At 42.7% G+C, this 13,153-nt stretch overlaps 1 protein-coding gene across 6 annotated transcripts in view; it reads left to right on the top strand.

Moving 5' to 3' along the window:
• cntn4 (contactin 4) overlaps positions 1-13,153 on the top strand; it is a 176,126-nt gene that overhangs the window by 111,886 nt on the left and 51,087 nt on the right. For all 6 annotated transcript variants that reach the window (XM_029113738.2, XM_029113735.2, XM_029113736.2 and 3 more), the window contains 3 exons: positions 1,287-1,389; positions 2,981-3,165; positions 8,333-8,472. In XM_029113738.2, the coding sequence (XP_028969571.2) occupies positions 1,287-1,389; positions 2,981-3,165; positions 8,333-8,472 (428 nt within the window). The remainder of the gene's footprint in view (positions 1-1,286; positions 1,390-2,980; positions 3,166-8,332; positions 8,473-13,153) is intronic.

The raw sequence follows: 13,153 nt of genomic DNA, 5'->3' as shown, positions 1-13,153 counted from the left end.
GTTCCTGTAAATTGTGTTTACTGATTGTGACGTGATCGATATTAGTCCTGTGCCATAGAAAAAAACAAGCATGACATCTTATCCAGAAGTGATGATAAGAAAATGCACCAGAAAGGGTGGAAGCAAGATATTGTGGAAATTCCTATACCATAAAAACTGTTATGCAAAAAATAAAAGCATGATGTGTTACCAACATTCTTTAGATGAGAAATTCCCTGGAGAGATGTTCATTTGAAAATTAACCAGTAATGGAAATGATGGCATGTTCCATTAAGGGAATGATGAAAATAGCATAATTTTATAAGCATTAATCCTTAGTAATATTAAGTGAAATGTTCTTTCAAAATATCAATGTCAGGTGAGAGTAAACTAAAATACATCACGATTGCATGATGAATACCTATTAAGTAATTCAAGCCTCTAGATATGAACATGAGTAAACGAAGCCTCCCTATTGAACATGGTCCTTAAGACAACTATAATTGGTCGAATCGGGGGAAACATTTATGTGTAGTCAGCCATGTCATCAAATGTTGCCACGGGCAGTATAGCAGAATATTACAGTGCATTACACTGACTGACTGTATCTAAGCAGTCAGATGGGAATTGTTTAGATAAACCACTCAGCAAGAAACAACAGCCGCACTATTTCAGGGCTATCTTTCCAATGCTCCACAGTGGGGCTCTGCTGGTCGCTAAATCGCTACCTCTATCGCATACTATTTTGTAGTACTTTTGTACTATTTTGTATGTCTTACTTCTGTCCTTTTTTCCACTAACGCATCTAGCATACCAGTGCGACAAATGAGAAGCCAGTAATGGTCCCTCCGTCCATCCAGCGCACAGTAGCGAGTGTCCCCTCCTAAAGGTCAACGCTATGAGACCATTAGAGGCTCGTCCGGCTGTCTCATTTACCATGGGTGATAGGGCCTCGGCTACCTGGCTGTATTAGACAATGGCGATACGGATCAGAATGAGCTCTCACAGTCTGTCGGCGAGCCGTCCAGATAGCACGTGTCTCATGAAATCAAGGAGATGAAATTGGCTTGTTTCCTCCATTTCAAGAGCCCATTTAGGCTGAGAATCCTTTGGAAATGGGATAGCGAATTGCAGATAAAGGATACCAGTGGCAATGAGAACCTGTTAATGGTCGTCCAAAACAACCGCTTCTAGGTGTGTGACTGTAATTGCTTACTGGACCTGTGTGGGAAAGTACATATCAATAGATATCCGTGTTGTTGTTTTTCTGCTTTTTTTGGTAATTGATGGTGATTTTCCCTCCTCAGGTATAATGGGCGAATACGAGCCAAAAATCGAAGTTCAGTTTCCAGAGATTGTCCATGTGGCCAAAGGATCAACAGTGAAACTGGAATGCTTTGCATTAGGAAAGTAAGTATGCTCTGTCAACAGGCGCACATACTATACCTGAACAACAGAAAGTTCTAAAGAAACAGCGCAGTGTTTTTCATGTTTCACGGCAAGCCTTCGACCCTTCTCTGATTGAGGCCTGAGATGAATTAGTGTGAAACTCCTCTGGGTTCACCAGCATTTTTCCCATCAATGTCTGTTTTCCAGTGCAGTCCACTGAAATGAAGGTACTGTGCATTTGGAACCCATTTAGACACCTTCACTTTTTACACATTGTATTATGTAACAGCCTCGTTCTAAAATGTATTAAATATATATTCTTTCTACAGTCACCTACCCATTCATGACAAAACAAAAAAAGATATTTTAGTGAATTTATCAGTAAAATAAAACATCACATTTACATAAGTATTCAGCACCTTTGCTATCACACTTGAAATTGAGTTCAGGTGCATCCTGTTTCCACTGATCATCCTTGAGATGTTGATCAACCTTGAGCCCTTAAGACAGGATTGTGTCATGGCACAGATCTGGGGAACAGTACAAAAGATTCCTGCAGCACTCAAGGTCCCGACGGACACAGTTCCTAGAGCTGGCCGCCTGGCCAAACAGACCAATCAGGGGAGTACCTCAGTCAAGGAGGTGACTCTGGTGCTCCAGAGTTTCTGTGTGGGAATAGGAGAACCTTGGCTAGATGGAAGCCAGTCCTCAGTAATAGACACATGACAGCCCTCTTGGAGTTCGCCAAAGGGCACCTAAAGGACTCAGATCATGCAAAACCAGATTCTATGGCCTGATGAAACAAAGATAGAACTGTCTGGCTGAATGCCACAAATCACATTTGGAGGAAACCTGACACTAGTCATCATCTGGCCAATACCATCTCAATGGTGAAAAATGGTGGTAGCTGCATAATGCTGTGGGGATGTTTTTTTTCTGCAGCAGGGACTGGGAGATAATTCAGGTTTTAGGGAAAGACCAAAGTACAGACAAATCCATCTCAGTCTATGGTGAAGGTTCACTTTCCAACAGGACAATGACCTTAAACACACCTAAGACAATGCAGGATTGGCTTCGGGACAACTCTATGAATGTTCTTTAGTGGCCCAGCCAAAGCCCGGACTTGAACTGATCGAATATCTCTGGATGGACCAGAAAATTGTCTGTGCCGAAACGTTCCTCATCAAACTTGATTGATCTTGAGAGGATCTGCAGAGAAGAATGAGAGAAACTCCCTCATTACAGAAACGTCAAGCTTGTACCAAATAAGACTTGAGGCTGTAATCACAAGGTGCTTCAACAAAGTACTGAGTAAATGGATCTGAATACTGATTTAAATGTCATCATTCTGTTCTACATTTTTTCATACATTTGCAATAATTTGTAAAACCTGTTTTTTGCTTTTCATGGTGCTCTTTTGTATCTAGATTGATGAGGGAAAAAAAGACATTTTAGAATGAGGCTGTAATGTAACAAAATGTGGAGGAAATGAAGACGTCTGGATACTTTCAGAATGGGCTGTAGGCCCAGGGCCGATGTTGTAAATGACAAAATAGTATATGTGATTATGCTAGAAGGTTTGTCCACCCCTTTGTCCTCCATGTCCCTCCAGCCCTGTCCCCTCAATAAACTGGAGGAGAGGGGACGGAATCCCCTTTTCAAGGAAAGTGGATGTGAGGAAAGCCAGCGGCGTCCTGGAAATCCCATATTTCCAGCAGGAAGACGCGGGCACATACGAATGTGTGGCAGAGAACTCCAGAGGGAAGAACACTGTGAAAGGAAAGCTGTCTTTCTATGGTAGGTGATCCTGAACCGCATGAATATTTGAACCGGCAAAGGCTGCATGTGTCAACTCCGCTCAGACTGAGAGGCATCAAAGGGAGACCTAACCGGGTTTAAAACAGAGCCATCGGTAATCAACTGCCGCTCCGCCACTTTGCATGGGAGATCATGGTTTTAACAGCGTATCCCAAATGATTACCGCCCCGGCGGCCATTATGCCTCTAATGTTTTCATCCAGATTAAAGCAGTGACGATGTGGACGAGGAGACCTGGGACGTGACCTTGTATGTGGGCTTTGTATTTGGTTCCAGCAGATGGCATTGTGATTGACATCCAACTTGACTGGAGATCAAAGCTGCTAAATGTATTATACTTACAGCAGGCCAGGGCCGCACACGGCCCCGGAATAATCCAGAACAGCATCTGGATGAGGAGGAAGAAGAGTAGTTGGAACAGTGATTGCTGGCAGTATTGTTTGTATTCATATCCGGTTAATTCAGATGACGGATTCCAATGATATCCTCTACTTTGAGCTCTCGGTTAATAAAGCTGGCCAACAATTTCCCTTTGCCTGAATATTTCTTGTATGGATTCGTTGTCACTGTCATCCATGCCTGAGTTTTTTTGACTTTTCTGGTCAGATCTAAAATCAACAAATCATCGCTGTCCATTCGAGATTGTTCAATTGAAGAGGAAATTAAAAATCTTTCCTCAAACCTGCTCCCTCCCTGTATTAAGGCCAGGAATATTTAGTTAATATGGTCTCCAGGGTTGTTTAATCATTATTGTAGCAGTATTATATTGGAGCAGACATGTTTGTCTGAAGACAGAGAGAGACCAAGGGCTCTTTCAGTGGAACTAGGAGTCTAGTCTATTTTCGGCCGAGCACATTTGCATTTACTATGGACATTCAAATGAAGGGTCGCTACCTTCCGTTGTTCTCTGGTAGTCATGATGGCATTGTTCCTACAAGACGTTCTCTTATTAAGTATGTACCTGTAGGCTATCCGTACCACACAGAGAAGTATCCCTCCCTTCTGACTCCTTCTCCACTGCATGCCTAATGACCCATTTACAAGAATAGCTCTTTGGGCTCCCTGAATGTTTCATTAGACTTGTTGTTTCATTGTTTATACTCCACGCAATATGGAATCACTCAATGATAAGACGCCGGAAAACACTGTAAAGAAACATGGCTGGCCGGACTAATCATTTGAAAGGGTGTTCGTCGTGGTAGCCGCGATAGTAATGTATGCTGCGTACTGTAGATGCATCATAAAGAGGAGCATGTGATAACGAATAGACATACTCCTGTGCTTTTTCAATCTGGCTAAATATTTATGATCTCTTGATATTCTTTGAAAATAAACCGAAGCTCTCTCCGTCACTTTGTTTTTCACGTCCCCCTGCCGGCCCCCCCCCCCACGGCACGTAAGCCTGGCTCTGTCAGCTGCCTGGGATAACTCATTCTGTGCATTAAACAATTTCCCGTTATTTACTAGGTGCCTGCGACAAAGCTCCCTGCACCTCCCTGTAATGGAAACCAGCAGTAGTGATGCTCTAGCTGTGAGCTATGAGGGATGGTTTGTCCATATTAGCAGTAGGTCTGCCCTCTTTTGATGTGCTTTCCCCACTTACTCTATCTCTCCCCCTCTCTGTCTCACTGTCCTTTTCTCTATACTCTCTCTTTCTGTTTCCTCTCCTCTACACTCTGCCTCTTTCTCTCTCTCACCCGCCAGGTGATAAAAATCTGTAATCTTATTTTGAAGTCCCTTGGAATTAAGCCTTTGAGACATTCGTCAGCAGTGTGTGGGAATCGGGGGAATCGATAAGTGTATCTTGTGTACATGGCTACAACCCGCAGTCACAAAAGCTGTGAAAGCCTCAGCTTTCAGCCGAGGGAAAACATGAAGGGACTGTAAGACTGAGAGAGTTTCCACTGATCACTGTGCCTTTAGAAGTCGTATGCTAATGTTTTAATTGGGCTCCCGACGTCTTGGATTTCTACAAGGTGAACGATAATGACCCTTTCATGTCATTTGAAGCAACATTCAATTGAATCTCTACCCTTTTTACGCTAGATTGGAAACATAATGATAGTGCAGTATAAAAGTGTGGAGACTGATGTTGCACATTATCTTTTTTGAACGTCGTCTTAAAGGTACCCTACTCTAGAGACTGTAATACATCTATTTTGTCATAAGGAATGCCATTGATATCTGCCTCTGTAGTTCATTTAAAACTGTCCTACAGAAAGCAGTTTTGCAATATGATACCATGAATATATACAGTATCTCACAAAAGTGAGTACACCCCTCACATTTTTGCAAATATTTGATTATATTTTTTCATATGATGACACTGAAGAAATGGCACTTTGCTACAATGTGAAGTAGAGAGTGTACAGCTTGTATACTGGTGTAAATTTGTCCCCTCAAAATAACACAACACACAGCCATTAATGTTTAAACCGCTGGCAACAAAAGTGAGTACACCCCTAAGTGAAAATGTCCAAATTGGGCCCAGTTGGCCATTTTCCCTCCCAAGGTTTCAGGTGTGAATGGGGAGCAGGTGTGTTAAATTTGGTGTCATCGCTATCACACTACCTCAAAGTTGTCACTGGAAGTTCAACATGGCACCTCATAGCAAAGAACTCTCTGAGGATCTGAAAAAAAGAATTGTTGCTCTACATAAAGATGGCCTAGGCTATAAGAAGATTACCAAGACCCTGAAACTGAGCTGCAGCATGGTGGCCAAGACCATACAGCGGTTTAACAGGACAGCTTCCACTCAGAACAGGCCTCGCCATTGGTCGACCAAAAAAGTTGAGTGCACGTGCTCAGCGTCATATCCAGAGGTTGTCTTTGGGAAATAGACGTATGAATGCTGCCAGCATTTCTGCAGAGGTTGAAGGGGTGGGGGGTCAGCCTGTCAGTGCTCAGACCATACGCCGCACACTGCATCAAATTGGTCTGCATGGCTGTCGTCCCAGAAGGAAGCCTCTTCTAAAGATGATGCACAAGAAAGCCTGCAAACAGTTTGCTGAAGACTAAGGACATGGATTACAGGAACCATGTCTGATGAGACCAAGATAAACGTATTTGGTTCAGAGAGTGTCAAGCGTGTGTGGCGGCAACCAGATGAGGAGTACAAAGACAAGTGTGTCTTGCCTACAGTCAAGCATGGTGGTGGGAGTGTCATGGTCTCAGGCTGCATGAGTGCTGCCGGCACTGGGGAGCTATAGTTCATTGAGGGAACCATGAATGTCAACATGTACTGTCACATAATGAAGCAGAACATGATCTCTTCCCTTCGGAGACTGGTCCACAGGGCAGTATTCCAACATGATAATGACCCCAAACACACCTCCAAGATGACCACTGCCTTGCTAAAGAAGCTGAGGGTAAAGGTGATTGACTGGCCAAGCATGTCTCCAGACCTAAACCCTATTGAGCATCTGTCGGGCATCCTCAAATGGAAGGTGGAGGAGCGCAGGGTCTCTAACATCCACCAGCTCCGTGATGTCGTCATGGAGGAGCGGAAGAGGACTCCAGTGGCAACCTGTGAAGCTCTAGTGAACTCCACGCCCAAGAGGGTTAAGACACAAAATATTGACACTTTGGGCCCAATTTGGACATTTTCACTTAGGGGTGTACTCACTTTTATTGCCAGCGGTTTAGACATTAATGGCTGTGTGGTGAGTTATTTTGAAGGGACAGCAAATGTACACTGTTATACAAGCTGTACACTCACTACTTTACATTATAGCGAAGTGTAATTTCTTCAGTGTTGTCACATGAAAAGATATAATCAAATAATTCAGAAAATGTGAGGAGTGTACTGTATGTGTATATATATATATATATATATATATATATATATATATATAAAAGCCTGCATGTCGGTTTGACTCTGATTCCCATATCCCCAATCTCCCTCTTTGCTTTAGCTGGTTGATTTGAAATGTTTGGACAGATTGTAAACACACTGGGCCAGATGCAGCCAGGGATGGTCTGCCCACGTTCAATTGGTGGTCTGTGACTGAGAGTCGATGCGTTCACAGTGGGTGAGGGATGGAGTGAGTGTCCCTGACAGAGGGCTAAACAACATCAACAACAACAATGGGGTCCTGGGAGGTGGAGCATGGCCTCTAGGCTTCTGTCTAAGATGGCAGGGATGTGATGCTAAATGACTGGCAATAATGGAGTCTCAGAGTACCCATCTCCCTTTAACTCTCTCTGTTATCTCTCTCTTTCCCTCCCCTATCTCTCTTTCCTTCCCCTATCTCTCTTTCCTTCCCCTATCTCTCTCTTCCTCTCTCCCCTATCTCTCTCACTCTCCCTGCTATCTCGTCTCAGGGCACTTCTGTCCAAAACACACACTGGCTACCCTCTTAATACCCGGACACACAGAGACCCACAGACCACACAAACACACAAGCTCTCTCTTTACCGATTCCTCTCTCATTTCTCTCTGGCATCCCTCTCTCTCTCTCTGTTTTCTCCTGCTCAAACACATGAGCGTCACATCAAATACACACAGGGATAGGGAGGCGTTTTGCAATTACTATTGGATTTCTCTGTGTTTCATTCTGAATTTCACGAAAGCAAGCTAAGCTGAAGCAGGAACCCAATTAGAGTTGGATTTGTATGTACTATTACAGAGAAGTCAGCTCAAAGGTCAGTCGGGGAGCACGGCATTAGTCAGGTTCTGTGTAATGGAAACACATGGTGTGCCATTACTCTTGTCGCAACAATGGCCTGGTGTGATAGAGGATGATGGCGGATTGACCTGGACATCATCCACAACACGTACAGTTACCCGGGTGGTGAATCTGATGGTTTATGTCCCTCAGTTTTCCTCTTTCTAATTTGCTAACCATGTGTTGTTTGGACCGTCCTCCAGGAATCAATGCAGCTGCCGTATAATTACACCATCATTTACTTGAATAGTTTTGGGAGAGGTGTCCTATGGCACTGTACATTACTGCATGTGGATACATTCAGAATGTTGCGTTCAATGTCCCACGCGTAATGAAACCCAACACGTGGATAGTCACGTTCCACTTCCGTTGTTTCTTCTACTTGCGTCCAAACACAAGGTCAGTTTGCAACAGATGAAGCTTACTGATTACCTGAGGAATGTTGTTACTCACCACTTGCCTTGTTTTTTGACCTTGCAGCTCCTCCGCACCTGATCGAGAAACCCCAGGGTGTGCAGAAAGCCATTGACGACTCTCTGGTGTGGGAATGCAAAGCCACCGGGAAGCCTAAACCCTCCTATAGGTGGATGAAGAATGGAGAGAACCTGGAGCCCCTTGAGGTGAGCTCTTTGTGCGGTTCACGGTGAAATGAATGGTGTGGATGCTCAGAACCGGGGCTGATTCAGGAGAGTGCAGCAGAGCGTTAAGGTAGAAAAGCATTGTGCTGAACAGACGCGATTCTCCTATCGCCACAGTAGCGTACCCAACGCTGATCGTTTTATGAACTTCAGTAACTGTAATAAACACAGTACTGACAAAGCAGTGGTTTTCCCTCGTGGCTTGTTTCTCTCCCAGTATATGGCTCTCTGATGCATTTGGTAGTAAAAACAAAAATCCAAACACAATTTGATAGCACCTTTATTCCTTCAGAGCAATGGCTTTAAATTGTACACTTCCCCAGAACACCACTTACAGTATCTACCAGGATTTAGATTATCCTGAAAGTGTTTACTAAGCTGTGGTTTGTTAAGAAACCAATCTACAAACAAGCCGCCAATGTTCTGCTCATCTTAGAGTGCCACAATGTAAGAGCTGTCGTAATCTTCTGGTAAATCTCTTCCCAGAGTGCAGTCATTCATCTTGCACCACCAAAGGAGAAAAAGGAGTAGAGACCCTTATCAACACAGTGAAAACTGTGAATCCTAGAACGAGTGTAGCCAGACCCTTAGAGTGTTTTTACATTACAATCGTTTTATTTAGATGAACAAGACTTGTTGCCAGATTTGCGTCAGAGATACTTGTTTTAGTGTGTACATCACTTTCCTCGGTAACGTGGGACACTTAGAAAAGACGTCTAAAGACAGTTTCTCACACAATGTGTGTTGGAGTGGAATAAGCGCTGACATAGAAATATAAACAAAATACAAAACAAATAGTTTTTGGGAAGCAGTGAAAACAACTCACATTGGCACTAAACCGATTTTACTTGTCCGACGGAGAGCGGCATGCTAGTTACCTGTAAATTACAGTTAGGGAGTTTCTAGCATTCCAGGTCGGAGAGTATAAATCTAGTAAATAAGCTTTAATTGTTTGATTTGGTATAGAAGCTAGATATTTTTGCTTACGTTTCTTCTGCTGAACCAAACCTTTTAGTTTGGCCTGAAGCGCCCTCTCTATGTCAACATTGTTGACCTGCTTTCGCGTATATTTCACGTCATTTTTATTTAGCTGAATGACTTAAAGAAGAGTGAAAAATAATAACGTGCTTTTTCTTAGATCTCCTAGCTATGCCTTTGAGGAATTAGAGCAACCCAACTTGCACTAGTTATTTTTTTTAACAGAGCTGCTTACCCGCAATTTCACAATTACAAATGTAGCGTTTTTTTACGCAATTGCATGGTTCTTCTTGTTTACACAAGCTTCATCAATTTCCCACATTGATAGTTCTACAATATGATTGTACAGTGTTGGGCTTTTACAAGGCAAATAAGCCTTTACTTTGGTGGGTGTACTGAGTAGTCATGTGTGGCAGGATTTCATTCAGTTTAGCCCACTCAGGTTAGAAAGGCATCTTGTAATTGTACAACAAACATAGTGATCGTACAAGTTGACACTGTATATGACATTAGAAATCTGACATGAGACTTGACATTAGACATTAACTGTGAATTCAGTAGACTGCGAACCCCTAACATATCCTCTCTCCCTCATGCTTGAGTTAACCCTTTAATTCCAGCAAACCATTAGATCGCTCCAGGCAGTACTATTCCACCCCGTGTTCCGTGATCATCCGTCCAAGTCAAAGGATATCTAAAGGGAAGGCGTTGGGCAGAGCAGTACCAACATTGCTTAAGTCCTTTACTTTTTAGTTAAAGCCAATGTTACCAATCCAAAACATTGTCATTTTGACATTTTTATGGCCTGTTAAAAAAATTAAAACTGCAGTGTATGCTATTTGTTGGTTTGCCTATATTGTCAGAATGCCATGACCGGTCAAAACATCAACCCGAATCAGTGATAGCATACCTATATCCTATCAGTGGATAACACGGCACCACAAGCATTTGGAGATTGTTGGGTTTTTGCCTCTGCCTTCAATTAATTAGTTTTGGCTATAATAAAATACAGTTTGACTCCAGGGAACTTGTTGGCTGCCATATTAGACAAGTTCTACCTGCAGTTTAAATCTACATGGCGCTATCTCTACATTATAATGCAGACATATTTCAGACTTATGGTCATATGTTGCCAGGTTTTCATCGCATTAATAAAATATTTTAGTGTTGCATAATAATTTTTATTTGATGACTTAATAAAGTCAGTCTTCATCTCATTTCTGCCAAACAGCCAGTATCCAGACAGTGTAGTAGCGACTAAGCTAGTTACCACTGGCTAGCTTGCTAGTACTGTAGCTAGCAGCCTTATTCTCCAGCGGAGAATTTAAGTAATTTGTACTTCAATTCCTTAAAATAGGTAAAGCATTCATTGTAGTGGTTCAGTTCTGTGAATGTTAAAAAGCCATACTTTTAACTGTCAATTGCTATAGTAGAGCTGTTTGTCACAGTGCACAATGGATTGTGGTCATGGCAGTTAATTACCAGGTTTTCTGCCATGACTGGATTGAATATTTGGCTAATGAAACCGTGACTCCCTATGAAAGTACAAAGCCCAGCATCCGTTGCTCGTTCGTTCTACAGTTCATCTTGTGATTATTGGATTTCTCTCAAGAGAAACGGCATGTTGAGCTCACAAGAAAACTGGACCGAAATGGAATCCTTTTAGTTAATAGAAAAATAACAGGCCTTTCGTTTAATTACTCCGCCTCTAATAATACTAAAACCAGTAGACTCAAGGGAACACATAAATACGTTTAAACATTTACATAGAAAATGAAATGAAAACAGGCTGAAATCAATCATAATATACTAGGTAGAGTTCGGGGCACTTTAAACAGAGAGTCATTCTTCTTGCTTATGTTGTTTTTTTGCAAGGCTTTCATTAACAATAGGAATCAGGTAAAGTGGAGAATTAGAAGTGAAGGGTAGAGACAGGTACTGAACCAACTTTTGTGGCACATTTTCTCCACTTTTGCGCAAGAACTTTAAAGGATACACATAATAGCCTTATTTGGGTACTTGAGTCATCTTACTGTGTTTTCCGCAACACCACAAACACTTTAAGCCAACATTCATTTTGATGTATATTGCAATTATTCACGTAAACACAGCCATTTTCTCCAAATTCAACTGTTCCATGATTGACAACGACAAAGCAGATCCTAGGACCTTTCCCAGCATCAGTTTCCTCTTCCACCCTACAAACTGGCCTTCTCACATTGTACTACTGTACGATGCCACACATTTGCAGAGTTCTTCAAAGCTAAAATCAACACTTTCCTAGAGAACATTATATCCCCCAATCCCACTCTGGCTTCTACCCCACCACCCCTTTCTTCTCATCTTCTAAGTGAATTTGCTCTGGTGTTACCTGCTCCTGTGTTAGAACTAATCTAAAAAATGAAACCTACCAGTGGCCCCCGCGACCCTATTCCAACATCACTGTTCAAAACATGCTCAGCCAATTCTCATCCAATTTGTTACCAATCTGTTCAACAAGTCCCTCCGCACTGGGCAGGCGCCGTCACTATTCAAGATTGCCGTAATCACCCCCTTGCTGAAGAAACGATCCCTTGACCTAGACCTCCTTTCAAACTACAGATCTATTTCCAACCACTTCTATCTCATGTCCCGGAGAAGTTAGTGTGCAACTCCGCTTCACTCACAATTCAGCTCTAACCAGCTTAATGAGGCTTTTCGCTCTGGCTGGGAAAAGGTTGTACATGTCCTGCTCATTGGCCTGATTGCTGCTTTGAGACCAGTGGATCACGCCGTTCTACTGCAGCATCTCAGGGAGCACCCTGGAATCTGCGAGCCTGTCCTAAACATTTCTCTACATGGAAGCAATATATCACCATCGCTGATGGCAGATCATTGGAACCTGCCATGACTTGTGATGTCCCGCAAGGATCTGTGCTGAGACACATTCTCTTTCTGCTATACGTGCTCCCGCTTGGCTGGATCTTCAACAGCACAGGGTCGAATTTCTGCTAGTTTATGGATGACATAGATTAAAAACAAGCCGGACGCATCTGCCCTGTCAGCCCTGTCCAACTGTTTGGAAGAGGGGAAATCTGGGATATAGAACATGTTCCTCCAACGCAATAGCAGAAAGACTGAGGCAATGTTGCTGTAGGCACCTCCACAGCGGACCAGCAAATCCTGCCGCATCTGACCTGCCATAGACCACATCAGTCATCACCGACTAGGGTGTGGAATTTGACCCTTGCTCTCTCATTTAATGCCCACATTAGTCATGTTTGTAAAATGCCTGATAGACATCACTAACCTTTGACCCACGCTAACCACTGCTGATGCAGAAATGCTTAGTTATGCGTTTGTTTTCGTCACAATTGATTATGGGAATGTAGTAGTTTACAAGCCTGCAAACTCAATTATTAAATTAGAGCTCATTCAAAACCATGCTGCATGGATCGTGACACAAAGAAATGTCTGCCTACATCACCCAATCCTTGATGAAGTCCCTTGGCTTCCTGTCTATCAAAGATTTTTTTAAAAGACCTGCCTATCTGATCTTCATGCCTACTTATTCCATGTCCTGCGCCACTAAGATATATTTTCGACATTGTTGCAATCATCAAGCAAAAAAATATATAAGACAATATTTGGAGCTGTTTTATGGCCACAACACAGCAGATGCCATGACCCAAAATGACTGGCTATC

The sequence above is a fragment of the Esox lucius genome, chromosome 17 (assembly GCF_011004845.1).
Source record: "Esox lucius isolate fEsoLuc1 chromosome 17, fEsoLuc1.pri, whole genome shotgun sequence".
Lineage (NCBI taxonomy): Eukaryota > Metazoa > Chordata > Actinopteri > Esociformes > Esocidae > Esox > Esox lucius.
This window is presented reverse-complemented; position numbering and strand designations above follow the sequence as displayed.